General features: G+C 38.0%; 1 protein-coding gene and 1 long non-coding RNA gene across 2 annotated transcripts in view; both read left to right on the forward strand.

The window, feature by feature from the left end:
* The first annotated feature begins 2,953 nt into the window (after window positions 1-2,953).
* LOC311071197 (uncharacterized protein) lies at window positions 2,954-3,527 on the forward strand. The gene is made up of 2 exons (XM_084095428.1): window positions 2,954-3,140; window positions 3,227-3,527. Exons 1-2 carry the CDS (start codon window positions 2,958-2,960, stop codon window positions 3,506-3,508), a joined length of 465 nt encoding a protein of 154 aa, XP_083951554.1. The 5' UTR covers window positions 2,954-2,957; the 3' UTR covers window positions 3,509-3,527.
* A 5,351-nt stretch (window positions 3,528-8,878) lies between these two features.
* The window catches only part of LOC311071561, a 9,185-nt gene continuing 917 nt past the window's right edge, over window positions 8,879-17,146 (forward strand). Inside the window, exons 1-3 of the long non-coding RNA XR_014603894.1 lie at window positions 8,879-9,020; window positions 15,273-15,319; window positions 16,254-17,146. The exon at window positions 16,254-17,146 is cut by the window's right edge and continues 917 nt beyond it. This is a non-coding gene — a long non-coding RNA (uncharacterized lncRNA). The remainder of the gene's footprint in view (window positions 9,021-15,272; window positions 15,320-16,253) is intronic.

Below are 17,146 nucleotides of genomic sequence, written 5' to 3' on the forward strand. Positions count from 1 at the left end.
GCAAGTTAATACACAGAAAAAAATTGTTTGCCGTCGTAATCTTTGATCAAAGTCTGAAAGTTACTTCCGGTCTGGAATGGCGTTCCTTCTCTGATGACGTCAGTTTGACGGCTTGGGTTGGAAAACGCTTAACCACTCCCCTCAAACCGTTAGTCTGTTATGAGAGATGGAGAGGAGGAGCGCTAGAGTAAAACCCTGCCCTCTGTTCAATATTCCTTTTCACTGGAAAATACGTCACAACACTGGAGAAAAGTCGTTTGCAACTTCCGGTTCACGCGGACTTTAAGATAAGTGTTTAATTGAGATAAGTTTATAATAACTTTGCTTTTCACTTATTACTTAAAGCTCAGTTGAAGTTTGTCGATAGCTACTACATTAAAAACTACTAGCCTAACTGATAAAGTTCACACATTATTTAAAACAAGTGAACAGTCAGTAATAAAATAAGAACAAATACACAAATTACAAGCAAAGATGAATACTAAATAAAGTCTAACAGTATATTCAGGTACAGAAATCAGTAATTCAGCCTAAATGTAAAATAACACTACTTGTCACTGTATAAATTAAATATAGTTTAATCTTTGTTAAAGCTGTATTTTGTTTTATTTATATCAATGACACATGATATATTTATATATAAATATTTTCGTTTTCGAAACTTGTGTTGGTTGGTCCGATCGATTGTGCAATTGATTTTCGAACGTAAAGTGACAGCCCTAGTGCTGTCTCCTTTAAGACCGACTGCACAGACTGAAAAAAACTGACAAATATCCGTTTCTTTCTCAGCTGTTCACATATGACATAAACGAGAGAATACTTGTCAAGACGGTCATTTAGACCAGTATTTTGACACATATTTTGTTTATGTGTTCGTTCAAGGGCAAGGAAACGCGAAAGAGGAATCAATTCTGCATTCGAGCGCTGTCTGAAATGCGCCTCTCCCTCTCTCGGTGGCTGTGCGCACAGATAACGCGCGAGTCCCGGATTTCAGCTCTTCTTCCACAATTAAAATTGTTTGAATGTGTAAATTGGAAAGTCAGTACACGTCCAAATTATGAACTTTCACTCTATGATGGTTAAATTTAGCAGTTAATCCGCGAATCACATGCGTGCTGAACCAAAACTAGTGCGATCCGTTCCACCCCTAGCGCGTTATCTCGTTGAATATCATTGGCAGAATCGTAGAAATACAGGATTAAGATCACGTGGGGGAGTTGAATCGAGATCACGATCTTTTAACGATTAAACGTGCAGCTCTATTTGAGGGCCCTAGCCACTTTTGAAGCCCTTCAAGTCTGGACGAGTGTTTGGCTGAAAACAGGCCTGTTTCTGAGAGAGATGAATGAAAAAAAAAAAAAAACTTACTTTTTTAGGCCCTAGGGACAGGCCCTTTCGGTATGTTGATCGGGGGCGCCATTTCAGTGCTTAATTTGAATGAAACAAATGATTTTTTTTGGGAAGGTCGTAGGACCCCGAAACTCTGCGAGTTCCGTCGTCACGGGCCCTTGAGTCGGGCCCCAGAGTTTGAGGGCCCTAGCCCTAGTTATTTATTTAATTTTTAAACACTGAAATTACTTGAAAGTTAGATGAATGTGTTCGGTTGTGTGTAATTAGTACAGAAAATGTGGTTTAGTCAATAAAAATTTATAATAAATGTGAAATACAAACAAAATTACCTCCGCCCAGGTCGCCCGGGTCACAAGTAGACTCCTGTCTGCTCTCTGCTTCCCCGACCCCACTCCGAGGCTGGTGAACAATGTAGGGTCAAAAATATTTCGATTGCGTACATGGCGGTGGGGCAAACCGACCTGGCCAGCCTGGGCTTCATTAAACAGACGGCGAGGATGCGGTCTTGGCATAACTCCCTCAACCAGGCCAAGATCGTGGAGCCGACTATACAAATGTACCTTAAAAATGTGGCCCAGTTCCTGGCCTACGTGGCAGAGACCCCGCCGCCCACCTGCCCGCTCTCCCGCACCGTGATGGTTGGCCTGAACCGAGAGATAAAATCAATGATTCGCTCGGTGAGACGGAGAGTGGTCATTCATGAGGTGGCGTTCAAACAGGCCAAGGAGAGCCAACTCATCCCCAAGGCCACTCTCCGTCAGTGCGCTGCCTCTGCCATGATCGCCATTCCTGAAATCCTGGGTAAGTTTTTGCCTCCTCTTACCTCTCAATCATCAGCGTTCCACACGCCCCATAACGCTTCTCCTTTTTTTCCTCACAGCCCGTCTCAAAGTGACCGCCAGAAGGACCAGTGGTCGGTTTATGGGCACCTCACCGCCTGCTTGGCGTGCATCTTTGGGCATCGCGATGGGCTGTTCCAAAATAGGGACTTTAAGCAACAGCCTCTGGTGGAACGGCAACGGCGTTCTGGCGTTGTATTGTGCATGCGCGAATTTAACTGCTACTTTGCTACTACGGGAGAACAGCCGATTTGCCGGAGTAGCTACAACGTGAGAGATTAGGTAAATAAATGTTATGTTTTATGGCATATGACATTGTAATTGCATCAGTTTATGATTGTACCACTAGTCTTTTATATAATATGTGTTAAAATGTTTTAAACTTAAGCTAATTTTAACGTTTTTTTTTTTTTGTATCTCAATAAATGAATTAATGCCGCGTTGCGCTGTCCTGTTTACGGTTGCTTAGTAATTTTTACGTTCTTGGCTACGGCGGTGTGACGGCATACTTCCGGTCGCCGTAGCCGTTCCATTCGCAGCTGTTGCTTAAAGTCCCTAATATGACCATTGGGGAGGTGGAGGCAGCGCAGAAGGCCGCCATGGGTGGTTGCTACATCATCAATGTGAGTGGTTTTATCTCTCTCTCTCTCTCTGCGCAGTTCTCTCTTACGCCACTCGTTTGTCGCTTTTTCTGCAGATTTCTTCCCACAAGACCAACCCTGCCTTCGGGCCACTCAGCTGGCCTTGAGCGAGGAGGAGTACGGTTGGATGAGGGAGTTCCTAGCTGTGAGGGAGTACTTGGTGGGCGGTAGCGACGCCCATTATTTTTTCTTCACGTCCAAGCACAGCTCATGCAAGAACCTGAATCAGTACTTCCAGGAGGCATGGGCTAGGATGGAACTGCCAGGAACTCCCACCTTCACAGACCTGCGAACCTCCATCGCCACCCATGTGAGCTTTCCCGCGTGTGTTTCTGCCTTGTGAATTTCTGACGTGCGTGTGTTTGTTTCTAACTATGCTTTCCTCTCTCTGTACAGGCCAAGAACACCCACAGCCCCGGGGACAGGCACAAGTTGGCACAGTTCATGTGCCAAGACACCTCCACGGCTGACCGGTTTTACGCCTTAAATCTGGACGCCAAGCTGTTTGAGTCTGGTGTTTATGGCCATGTAAATAAATATAGTGTGGCGAGCGGGACGAGGCCGAAGGCCGTGAGAGAGCAGCACGAGGCCGGTGGCGTGATTACTGACCTGCGCGACGCACCGGTCTCATATCTCTCATGGAGGAGCGGAAGCTTAAAGGAGGAGCGACGACAGTGAAGAGCGAGAGAGGACAGGCCTGAACGTGTGTTGTTTTGTTTTATTGTGACAGCAGTCGTCCGTGAGGGGCTGCTGTCTTTTACTTTCGTTTTGTATTTGTTTTATTTTTATCATTAAAATGTGTCATGAATGTTCGCCGGTTCCCGCCTCCTTCTTCCCACAACATCTGATCTTCGTTACATATAGCATGTGTTATACATAAAGATTCATCAGTATTTTGGCAAATGATGTGGGTATGTTCGAATGTACTTTTACAACAATTGTTTAGAACACGTAAAACTGTGCAGCGTTATCACAACAATGAATTCGACAAATACAGTAACATCTATGATAACCAATTTAGTATTAAACCTTACTTTTCTTGCGGTTAATTCATTTTAATTAAATAAAAGCATGTCATTAAACACAACATTTATAAAAATAGAACTTTACCACATCCATGAACATGATTTTTCGATTCCCGTCTGACTGATTTACATCCACGGTGGAGTTGAAAACGACAGTTCCCATCATTCCACGCTCCTTCACATTGTCATCAAGCTACGCCGTTGTTGTTGTTTGGAATGTAGAGCCCTCTAGCGGTAGAAAATCTTGCATATTGTACCTTTTAAAGTCTTATTTGAAGATTTGAGATTTAAAAGATGCCCCTCCCCCGCTGCCATCAAACTCAGTCCACTTTCGCATCCCCTTGAGCTGAATGCGGACCTCAAAAGGCTATAAATGATCCCTGCACGGGTCAACCTTTGTCATTTACACTCATATTCCTCAACACATTTTTACTTGTTGCATTCACTTTCACATACACACACACACATTGCACCAGGTTCTCGACACATTCCTCATGACGTATTTTATTGGATTTTCGTTTTTACTTATACTCTTAATATCTTTTTCTAATCTAATTATTTTTTAATATGGGAGTTAAAGACTGCCCGCTTTGCCACAAGCTGTACAGCCAGCTGAGCCAGCACCTGACGCTGACCCACAGGGTGAAAAATAGGAAAGAACGCAAGCTGCTGCTTGCTATTTCGTCCGGGAGGGTGGACGTCCGGAAGGGCACCTGCCCCGTGCCTGCCTGCAGCAAGTCCTGCTCCAGGATGGACCGCCACCTGAGGGCCCACTCGGAGCTGACGGTGGCAGCTCGGCGAGAGACCCTGCAGGCTCTAAAGAGGAAGAAGATCCTGCAGGACCTCGCCGAGCTGCGGGCGAGCAACCCGACCGTGGCCTTGACCTCCTCCCTGGACTTGCTTGAGTCTGGCGACCTGGAGGACCCCACCATCCCTCTGGAGGAGGCGTCGTCGGAGGAGGAGGTGCGGGTCTGGGACAACCCCTGTTGCCTGAAAGTCTTTCTGACGTGCATGTGTTTGTTTCTAACTATGCATTTCTCTCTGTACAGGCCAAGAACACCCACAGCCCCGGGGACAGGCACAAGGTGGCACAGTTCATGCCCACGGCTGACCGGTTTTATGCCTTAAATCTGGCCGCCAAGCTGTTTGAGCACCTCCTCCAGGTCAAAGAGGAACAGGAGGACCCCTAAGCGGCCAGCCGGGCCGGCCCTCCGCAGACGGCAGAGGAGGACCCGGAGACGAGGGAGTGCGCTTCAGTAAGTCCATCTTTTGGTGGGTCTGTTTAACCTTTTGTCTGACGTGTCGGCATGTTCGCTGACTCTTTGCCTTTCTCGCTCTTTGCAGGAGGGGCCGAGCCCAGCGAAGCGAGGGTGGACAGGGTTCCCGCGGGGTCTTAAAAAGTCTTAAAAAGTCTAAAATTCTGAACTTCAAATTTAAGGCCTTAAAAAGTCTTAAAAACGGCCAGATTTTCATCCGCGGTCTTAAATTTCATTTAGTCAGGTCTTAAAAAGGGTTTACCCTCGTTTATTTCCAGAAACGCTGGCCGCAGAAAGTTATTACAAAGTAGCAAAAAAGTATCGAGTCGTAGCCTACAAAGCGGAGCTCTAGTGCAGGGTCTCCAACACGTCGCTCGCGGCCTGATTGGAGGTCGCTCGCCAAGAGGCCGTTCACATATCGCGTCTTTTGCGCGCTCAAGTTCATTCAAATGTAGGCGCGCGGTAAGCGTGCTCATAATAGAAGCGACGCGCTCGTTTTTTCCAGGCGCTGTCTGAAAGCTCAGTCAACAGGAATGATGGGGGTGCACCCAAACACTACGGGTGGTGTTCTCTTCTCCGTAAATAAATCTTGTAGCAGAGCTACAGCAAGCGTTTCTCGGTGGTGGGAAATCCATTAGCCACTAAAACTTCTTTGTCGTTGTGGAGACGCAGGGCATGGTTGCATAGCAACGACAGACGCCACGGGAAAATCGGACCTAATTTTACTATTAATAATAAAAGATAAGCTAAAGTGCATTGTAAATGTCAGTAATTTATCTTTTTGGACTCATTCTTTTTATAAAAAAAAATATTTAAAGTCTGAAATATGTGAGGTTTATCTTTTTATAAAACCTTTTTTGTCAAACCTTTATTTTAACTTGTACATGTTAGTATATAACATGCAAGACACAAATATTCATTTTTAATGGAAATTTATTTGTTATTTGCTGGTTTTCGACATAAAACATGGTGAATTGATTTCATTGTGTAGTATTTGTACTTTTTGAACAGGATTCTGTGATAACCATGATCATTTTTGTCACTATAATCATGAAATTAAATGTTCATGCCATTTCATCTCTAGTTATGATCAACTAAAATCAACTAATTATGTGTTTTTTACAGTATAATATGCAAAGTACAATTTTCTATAAAAAAAAAAAAATTGATTCTGTTCTTTTCTCTGACACGCGTTGTTGGGTGTGGAAGGTTACTAATGTGATTTATCTGTAAATTAAATTAATGCTTTTTCAATTACTGAATTCATTGAAATAAAATTAGCCTAATTCTTTGATTTGAATCCATTTATTTGGTAATGCGTCGTGTAGGTCTTAAATTTCAATCTTTATGGTCTTAAAATGTATTAAAAAGGTCTTAAATTTGACTTACTGAAACCTGCAAGAACCCTGGTGGAGAGTCTTCATTCCTTCCAACCTCAAATATCCAACGGTCCGGCTGTCCCCACTGAAATCACCAAGGAAGGTTTCACAGAAGCTCCACCGAAACCACCGAAATAAATGATGTAGTTCTGTGTTTTCTGTTTTAATGTGTTTAAATGTGTTCCCATGTAATGTTTGATTTTTATAATAAATGTTTGAAAAGTTCCATTTGTCTTGTCTTTTTTTATGCAAAAAATGCATAAACACATTTTTTTTAAAAAGAGGTGGTTTATTACACGTTTTTAGTATTAAACAAATACTTTCTTAGGCCCTAGGCCTGGGCCCTTTCGGTATGCCGATCGGGGGGCCCCGACGCAACAGAGTGAGCGATTTCGGGGGCCCTGGGGCCATTTCAGTGCTTAATTTACATAAAAATGCAGTGTCAGCGAAACCACTATTTGCGGCCACTAAATAGGTTGGATCTGGGACATTTATGTGTTTACTCTCCAGTCATGTGTGGTTACCCTGGTAATCCAGAGTTCTCGCGAGAGCACAAGTTGAATTTGCTCAGCGAGTTACTCTGGCGTCGAGTAATGATGCTCATTAAATATGCCCCTCGATCTGAGCTGCACCAATCACATCGGGTTATCTAATATAGGTGGGCCAGAGGCGAGATGACGACAGCGCTGCAATGAACGAGTTAGACTTGGTTTTTTATCTAAAAGAGGAACAGAAGACGGCAATCTAATCGTTCCTTTGCAAGAAGGGCGTTTTTGCTGTTTCGCCGACCGGATACGGTAAGAGTCTAATCTAGTTAGCTCCGCTGGTAGGCTAATATTCAAATGGGTTTTATATTTAAACAGGGCTAAACCACTGATCTATATAATGACTTTCATTGAATGTCATTCTATATAGATCAGTGGGCTAAACAGAAAATACATGCCGGGGCTGAAACATCCTAACCATGTCCTCCAGTAAAATAGCTGTTTACTCCATAGCTGTTTAGGCTACTCAATTATATCAAATTAATTATCAGGATGGCAGCTGTCCTCTCGCAATTTGGAAATAAAGAATATTTGAAATAAAGCATATTTGAATAAAGAATATAGGGGTACATGAATTTATAAAAATTAATGAAGTGCACAGATAAATCATTTATAATGAACACTACAATATTACATATTAAATACAAATTGTAAAATTTGATTTTATGGCGACTTTAAGAGCGGCTCGTACGGTGAAGTCGTGGCATGCATAAGGCTTTAAATCGCTATAAATATGATGTTTAGTATGTTTAAGATGTTTGTCAGTTAATTCATTAATCTAGAGATGCAAATGTTGCAAAAAAACGAAACGTAAAGTGACGTGCTAAGCGTGAGCATTAGTCAGCTCTGTATGCTAGCGATCTTTTGTTATGATTATCAGGCTAATTTGGATTCCGTGATTACAAGCTATTAAGTAAATAATTAACAAACGCACATGACAATGTAACGTTTAATGCTTAATGTGTTGATTAAATGTTTCATTTGAATGCTTTATTTGGGCAGTAAATTACTGTCCAGTCAGCTATGCGCTTATTTGAATATGTACAATTCGAATTGCTGTATTTTCTATGTCTGTTTACAGTTTTACAATGAGAAAAGATTCATGAAAGCTAATGGAAGATTAAAAACCATGAATCAACATTTCGCCTGTTCACTGTCTGTCTAGCAGCTAGTGGGGACAGAACAATGACTTTTATTTTATTTTTATTTTATTTTATTATTTTAACGTTTGTAGGCCTATATGATTTACATTAATCATTACATAATTTATTCATGTTAATATTAATGTTAATTATCATACATCATTAATTGTTTTAACATTTTTATTGTTAATTTTAATGTTTATATATATTTTAAATGAATTATTATACATTATTACTGTTAATTAAATGTAATATTAATGTTAATTATCATACTTTTTTTGCATTTTTATTGTTGATTTTAATGTTTGTATATACAAAGTGAATAATGAATGAATACATGTATACATAATTAATGTTTATTTATTTATTTACTTACATTTTTCATGTTAATGTTAATGACAAATATGACACAACAGGCTTTTGGTGGCTTTTAATCTGTCAATTATCATTGAATTGCATATATGTTCCTCCTGAAGTCCACTATCACCTCCACTGTTTTGAGTGTGTTCAGCTCAAGGTTGTTATAACTGCAGTTGAACTGCCTTGAATTAGCTAGTTAAAACAAGCCAGAGCAAATCTGATTGTGAACGAATTGATCTGAATCTGATGCTGCAGTTCCTCTTTTGCCCACCAGGTGGCGCAATCCTCCTATCATCTGATCTGATCCAGTGGGAAGCAGCCTTGTTTTGCAGTCCTCCTGTGAAGTTTGCAGAGGCTTAGGGAAAAGTCCCCAGCCTTTCCCGATTACAGTGTTGAATTTCACGGCGTTTTCATGAAAACGTGCCGTTTCGCTGCATAATAAACATCTGCTCGACAGACAGCGTCGAAAGGAAAGAATCTCAGGTATTTCTGCCACGTTGTTTGTTGAAACTGTTGCAGGGGAAAACATTATTTATATTACACAGTTATTTATATTGCGTTTAAAACAATATAGACTGTTTCAAATCAGCTTAGGAAAATAAAAGTGTTGATGTTGTGAAATAATTCATTATAAAATCATTCATTATTAATTCAGCTCTACAGAGGATGATTATACAACACAGTTCTGTTCAATGTTGATTCAACTGTTGATGCTGCAAAGTTCATCAATTCAGCAAAAGTGTCATTTTCAGATCAATTCAGTTCACGTTGATTCAATTCAGTTCAATCAATATTGTCGTTGTCGGTGTTGTAAAGTTAGTTTTCACAGTGCTAGCGTTTTATTCGAACAATATCTCGGAAAAAGAAAGAATTCTATGGTTTAATTATTATATGCAGAAATATTGCGCTCTAGAAAGTGCAGGTCTTCTTCTCTCTTAAATTATGTCTCTTTAACCCCCGCTAGCGCTGTTTTTATTGGCTCTTTTTTTTCCGTATAACATATTTTCGTAATTATCATAATTTAAGTTCTCATTCGAAAGCTTAAACACTCATCCTGTGAAAACCGTCTTGAAACTGGACATTGCGTTACAATGAAACCGTTTAGCAGGCTCCTCCCCCTAGTGGCGATGTTCATAATTCAAAATGTATTTAAAATATTTTACAATCAGAACTTTCTAATCTTGACGAAGAAGTTAACACAGATATCGTCGGAAAGGTCTCAGACTCAGGGTTACATATTTGGCAACTGTTTTGTGATATAAGTGACATTGTGATAGAAATCTATTAATTTGTTAGAGGAGAACGCATTAAAAAAAATCTATTGAATGTGGGTGTCGCCCGGTGACTATTTTATTACGTCTAAACAAAATCTCAGTGAAAGTTGTCCATTTTTGTGATATCAACTTCAAATTTGGAACATAACTTGCTTAGACATGTGACTTTGATTTTAGAGCAATTTTTGCGAAAAGTATTTTGTAAAATATATATTTTTGTATTAAATAAATCTGTACATTTGCTCTACAGTGACTTTTTTTAACACTTTTTCACACTTTCTCAATTGATTTTACTAGATTAAAAGGTGAGCAAATGTAGATTCTCAGATGTTTCTCAGTAATCTCACGAATGTCTCCTCTAGAACTGGTCTTGATCATGTGAGATCGGTGCTTTGTAAAACAGTGATGCCAAAAATAGTACTTTATACATTGAGTTTGAAATCTGTGCTTCAATTTGCCAAGATACTAAAGTTTGCAAGATGTTGGTTGCAGATTCTCTCAAGATCAAAAGATCTGAGCACAACATCAGCATTTCCTTTTCTTTAAAGTGAAGTCTGATTTCTGTCTTGCAGTTTCTCTCATATGGAAACGAGGTCACGTTATATACAGACGTCTGTGTGCCGATGTCAGCTGTTTACCAGCATCATACGAGAAACGCATCAGGTTAAAGTGACGGGAAACATGCTGTGATTTATTAGAAAAACCTATTGAACAGACTCAGACTGAGCATTTAAAGGGATAGTCACTCACACACACACCGAGGTGGAGTGTTTTATATCCGCAGGTCGTGTTGAACACAAGCGTCCTGCTCTCTATTGATTGGATAAAAGTAATAACTGACAGCAACTCGCTGTGTTTAATCTCTATCCTCATGCTGACCCCTCACACTGCAGAGCCAGGGGTCAAAGGTCACAACAGATATTGAAAAACAATCGCAGCCGCCTTCGTGCCAATTTGTCCGGGTCAGAACCCGCTGATTCTCCATCTGTTTGCAGGAGATCCCACGGGGAGAAGATCTAGACACTGCCGATCGGATCTGAGCAAAACACTAATAACAATCAGACATGATTCTGCAGAAGCACATCAGCTTATTAGAGGGATTTCTCCAACAAACACACTGAAAACAACTTTTTTTGTCTTGTTTCCAGTCCAAATATCTACAAATTCTTAAATCAAGAAGCATTAGATAAGTTGAATGACATAAGATATGATATCTTGTTTTTTGGTTAAATCTTTTTTTAAATTAAGTGCAAGCAAAGCAAGCAAAATTATCTGCCAACAGGGTAAGAAAAATAAACTTAATTCAAATGTAAAATAAGAAAAAAAATCTAAATTCAAATGGAAAACAAGAAAAATTATCTAAATTCAAATGGAAAACGAGAAAAAAAATCTAAATTCAGATGAAAAAAAATCTTAATTCAAATGGAAAACAAAAAAAATAATCTTAATTCAGATGAAAAAAAAGAATCTTCATTCAAATGGAAAATGAGAAAAAAAATCTTAATTCAGATGAAAAAAATAATCTTAATTCAAATGGAAAACGAGAAAAAATAATCTTAATTCAAATGGAAAACGAGAAAAAAAAATCTAAATTCAAATGGAAAACGAGAAAAAAAATCTAAATTCAGATGAAAAAAAAACTTAATTCAAATGGAAAACGAGAAAAATAATCTTAATTCAGATGGAAAAAAAATCTTAATTCAAATGAAAAAAAATAATCTTAATTCAAATGGAAAACGAGAAAAATAATCTTAATTCAAATAAATAACAAAAATCTTAATTCAAATGGAAAACAAGAAAAAATTGGTAGATAATTTTGCTTGTTTTAAGCAAAAACTCAATTTATTTATTTATTTTTCCAGAAAACAATATATAATTTCTTATGTAATTTTACTAAATGCTTTTAATTTGCTTGTAATTTGCTCTAAATGCTTCTTTAAAGACAAAAACACTGAGTCCTGCGCACACTGATCTCCATCCACGATGGCGAGACTGGATCCGGCTCGGCTTCACGTCTGTTCTCTCGTCTTTTATGTTCTTTTGTGCAAATAAATGAAAAATGTCTCAAATAAATCCCTTGCTTGCTCTCGGATTGATTTTCCCAGGGAAGCAGCGATGATCCTCTTCTTCTGTCCTGGTTTTTCCTGGCTGGGTGTTTTTCCACAGGGAAGAGGTCAAAGACAGAGTGTTTTCAGTCCGAGAGCCGGTTTAATCACCTGACGTCAGAATCACATTAAATTACGGCAGTCGGGACTCGGGAGAGAGACTCTTCTGAAACTTGCCAGCACTCCCTTAGCCGTAGTAATAGAAACACCCCCTTATCAGTGTTGTTTCGTTTTTACTTCATTTACTCCCAATGTAATAAAACGCAAAAGTATACCGTTATACGTAGGGCTGGGTATTGACACAAATTTCACTATTCGATTCGATTCAATATTGATTATTTTGGATATCAGGGACAATACATGGCACATTTTCTCAAGGAAAACAAATCTCTGAACTAATGCTGTAAACTATGGCAGTCAGTTGTAGCCGATAGCCTTCATTAGCCTACTATAGTGAAGGTAAAAATTAACTGATTTGTATACAAACACTTAAAATACACTTTTATATAATAATAAAGTTATATGAAATGTAAACATTTAAATGGTGGCTGTCATAAAAACCTGCCAGATTTATTCAAACAAGCATTAAATATTGAAAAACATTAAAAATTATAATGAATGTAATATGGTGCATATATTTAACAAAATGCTCCTCTAGAGTTAATTCTTCTCGCTGACTGACGAGTTTATGGTCACTGGATCTGGTTTTTCTGAGGTAAATGTGACGTTACATGACATTGTTTACTGACGTCTTTCCACGGTTGAAACACTGATTGGGCGACTCCATGTCACATGATACGGACTTTGATAAGTTGTACTCCATCTTTAACACACTTTCAGACGCTCATTCATGTTTATTTCTCGCTGTAACTGGTGTTATTAAGGCGGAAGAGAAGATCATGTGCTTCTCTAGAGCTGAGCCAGAGCGATCTCACGCCACAGCGCCAACACAGTGTTTATGTTTTGGAATTTCGTAAGAAAATGGACGTAATTTGAAATCTGAGACTTTGTTTCATATCAATAATAACAAAGCACAAAGATTATTGTGATTTATTGGATGGGATGCGCTACAATGATCCATTCATTCATCAACTGAAAACAGGATGACTAATCGATTCTTGGGATTTAAGAATCAATATCGTTTCGTAAAAATGAGAATCAATTAAAATCGAGAAATCTATATTTTTTACCCAGCCCTAGTTATACGTATACGTGTGTGTGTGTGTGTGTGTGTGCTCTTTCATGTGTAAATCTCATTTCTCTCCTGCTCTGCTTCACAGTAAAGGAGTGTAAGTGATGTTATTGGGTTTTATCCTCATGAACCCTGAGTTTGGGGCCCGAGGAGCAAACGCATTCCTCCGGTCTTTCTCTGTCTCTCCAGGAGTTCATTTGCACTTGTACATGTTTGCCACTCATGCCTGTTCTCTTCACTGACGTCCTTTATCGTGTCGAGACCCTCAGTGATGTTTGGAGGCTCGAGCTTTAACTCTTAACGGCTCATTCTCAGGGTTTCGTGTCTCTCGCGCTGCCATTGCGACCCTTGCTGTGGTTTCACTAAAACAGAAACTATAGATGTGCGTTTCCTAAAGGAAATAGCGGCTGCGTGTGAAGACAGGAAAGAACAATCACTGTATGTAAAAGTAATTTGGTATGCAAATATTTAGAGATGCACTGATAGTTTCTCAGCCGATACCGATAGCCGATTATTCACAATATCAGCCGTTACCGATACACGCTTTTCTTATGGAAATGCCAAATAATGCTGTAAACTATCCAGGGAACCCTCTCATTTGGTACACTATAAAAAAAATTTTTTTTTTTTGATTGATTGATTGAAGTTTATTTCGAGCAGTGATCTCATGTGAGTGACAGGTTATAGCCCCGCCCTCGTCATCAGAGAAGAGATGCTGCAAGAGGAACTGATTCTGATTCAAGATTATTAAAACAATAATGATGTGCACTGATAAAGCACTGATCAATTTATTATAATAAACTGCAATATTGTCATTCATTGTTGACTTTAAGTATAAAGCTTACAAGACTAGCTCACCTGAGATATTATCAGCAAAACAACGTGTGCATGTGCAGCATCGCATGAGTGATTTATATGAGCTGACTAGTTAACTAATTCATGTGTAAAATGAGTGGTCATGCTGTATTAACAGGTTTATTTTCACAGGCTTCTTTGTTCACATTTACCAAGGGTGCCTGTAAATCTGACCAGGACTGTGTTTATGGTGCTCTCCGGTCATTTTTGACCCAAAAATTGTAACATTTGTTTAATTTTTATTTTATTTTTCCTCATTTGAATAGTACAAAATTTGGTAAATGTTTTGCCACTTATCATGGGCATGATTGGAACAGGTTAAATGGTCCTGAAAAAATAGTCACACTTGTGTTCCTCGCGGTCAAACATGAGCGCATTGGAAATGAATGAATTTCCTCTAGTGGAAGCGTTCGGTACTGCAGCCGAACACACTCTCACTGAAAGCTCATTCACGGAGATATCAGCCTCAGATTTGGAACACAACATGTTTAGATTTTTGTCTTTGATTTTCTCACAGTGTTTGAAAATATATATTTCATATAAAAATTGAAAATAGTATTTTTGCACATTTTTCATAACAATAAACGTAAAATTCTGTAACTCTTTTTGTTCACTTCAGCAATAATCTGCCAAGTGTCGTCTTTGAAAAGAGATCAAACTTCAGTCTGTTTTCTCTAAAGCATTCAAGATTTACGACAGTTTGAGTTGGAAATTTAATTTTAAGGTAAATGCTCAAAAAGTGAATAAATGGATTATAAATGCAGCGTAAATATAATTTTGTACCATAAAATCCACTAAAAATACAACATTTTAAATAAAAAAAACCTTATCAAACTAAAATATAGTATATAAATTTCATTGAAATATAAAAACATTTATTTCAGTCATTTTTGACCGTCACGTGAAGAGCACCAGAGGGTTAAATTGACAGTAATGTTAATTTTATACCTAGAATTGCACATTAAACATGAAGTGTGTATGCGTCCGAAAGCACGAGCGCTGGAAGTGTTTTCACTGTTCTGGGGAAACACAGATGACTTTAATGAGTCTTATGAGGCGTGTTTGTGGAAAAACACTTTTATTATGCCAAACTTCCATTTCCCTCGATCCCTCGAGTCCTGCGGCAAATATAAACTCTTACTGAAACAACATCATCGCAAGAAAACCCAGAGAAATCTCTATCAGAATCAAACAGAACAGAGTAGATCTAATGATGTTACTAAGTGTGTTAGTAACTTATCATCCTTAAATCAAGATGCATTTACTTGAGAGGCTAAATGACTTGTTTAACATCTATTGTCTTTTATAGATGTCTTCATCATCATCATCGTCACCCGAGAGTTTTACAGTGATCAGGTAATGACCATAATTCAATCAACGCCTGCTTTATAATCATCATCACCTTTTCAATCTTACACTCTTCATCCAAGGGTTTGTTATAGAAGGGCATGATGATATTTCTGAAGTATGCAGTGTCTGTAGTGAGCAAAATATGCAAATTGTCTGTAGGCTATGGAATATCAGCCTCAAATTTTAATGTTTTTAATTTGAATTTTTGTCCATCTTAAGACATTTGATTGCCAAAAGTTAAGGCATTTTAGCTGACAATTAAAATAAAAAATAAAATAAAGTGTGCACTCCTTAAAGATGCAGTCCAGTCTCACAGAGGACACTAGATGTACCACTAGAAGGATCCCCAAAAATGATCCGATTAATATATTAACATTAATTTTTATGTTACACACACACACACACACACACATATATATATATATATATATATATATAATATATAAATAAAATCATAAGTTAATTATTTAAGAATAGATAAATGCAAGTGTATATATATATATAATATTATTATTATGATTATTATTATTATGATTATTATTTTTATTTTTTTCATCCATCCATCCAAACCACTTTTCAGGATTCCTGGTTATTATATATATATAGCCTATTAATTTATTTATTTTGTATTATTATATTATTATTATTTTTTATTTTATTTTCTTGGCTTTTAGGGTCATGGCTTTAATTTTATTTAATTTTATTTATTTTTTATTCCATCCATCTAAATAAATTTTCCTGTGTAGGGTTTCTGTTTTTTTTTTCTGTTTTTTTTTCTTTCTTTCTTTTTTTCTTTCATTTTATTTTATTATGTATTTTATCTATTTAATTGATGAGTGTATATTTGATGTGACCGGTTCAGCCTTTGGTTTGGGATTGTCCAGAGATGCTCCAGTTTCAAACGCTCACAGGATCATGTGTGTTATCATCTCTTCACCAGGTGTGTGTGTGTCCCTGAGCCTGTGTTTGTCGTGTGTTAAAACACTGGGATCGCAGGAGTGTCTGGAAGTCAAGGTCGACTAAAGCCTCTGGGAACATGAACATGATACTCTCATGTTTTCTACAGAAACATGAGGAAAACGAGACTGTGTTTCTGGGGTTACGGAGTTCAGCTAAACTTCAACTTCATCGTGTCTGAAACACACAGACTTGAACAGAAGCAGAATGTCAACGTTATATAGACAGCATGAATCAAAATCGTAATACATATTCCTAGTCTCACACATGATTAGTTATTAATGAGACTTTCTCTCAATATTCATGATTTTTGTTCAAGGTTACTGTGAAGTGTTACACTTACGAACATATATTTTTACTCATCAATCCATGCGTGTTTCTGCTAAATATACCCTGGTTTAACCCTAAAATCAACATGAAACTGCCTCCACAACACATTTTATTTCCATTATCCGCTGTTTATCTGTGTGAATCAGGATTTTGAACATGAAAACAGGAAGTGAGAAGGGACTTTTATTTTTAATTGTATTCATGAGAAATTGATTGGATGTGAAATTGATAGTGTCTTTAGATTAAGAGGGAGGCAAAGCAAGTTATAATAGTTCATCAAAATAATGCAATTCTTTTGGTTTCATGTATAATAATGATTCGTCTATGTTTGGTGGGTTTGTGTGCTATAAATATGAAATTGAATATTATTCGTATGATTTTCTCGGGGGGGGGGGGGTTGATAAATTCAGACCTTATGTTATTTTATGTAACATAAATGCTGATAACATAAAAAGTGATAGGGCTGTCAAGAAAGTTTTCAAAAGATACTTGTATGTCTGTTTTTGTGCTACAAAACTTATATAGCCTATATATATAGATTACTTT

The sequence above is a fragment of the Abramis brama genome, assembly GCF_963993115.1.
Source record: "Abramis brama genome assembly, chromosome: 20".
NCBI classification, from domain to species: Eukaryota; Metazoa; Chordata; class Actinopteri; order Cypriniformes; family Leuciscidae; genus Abramis; species Abramis brama.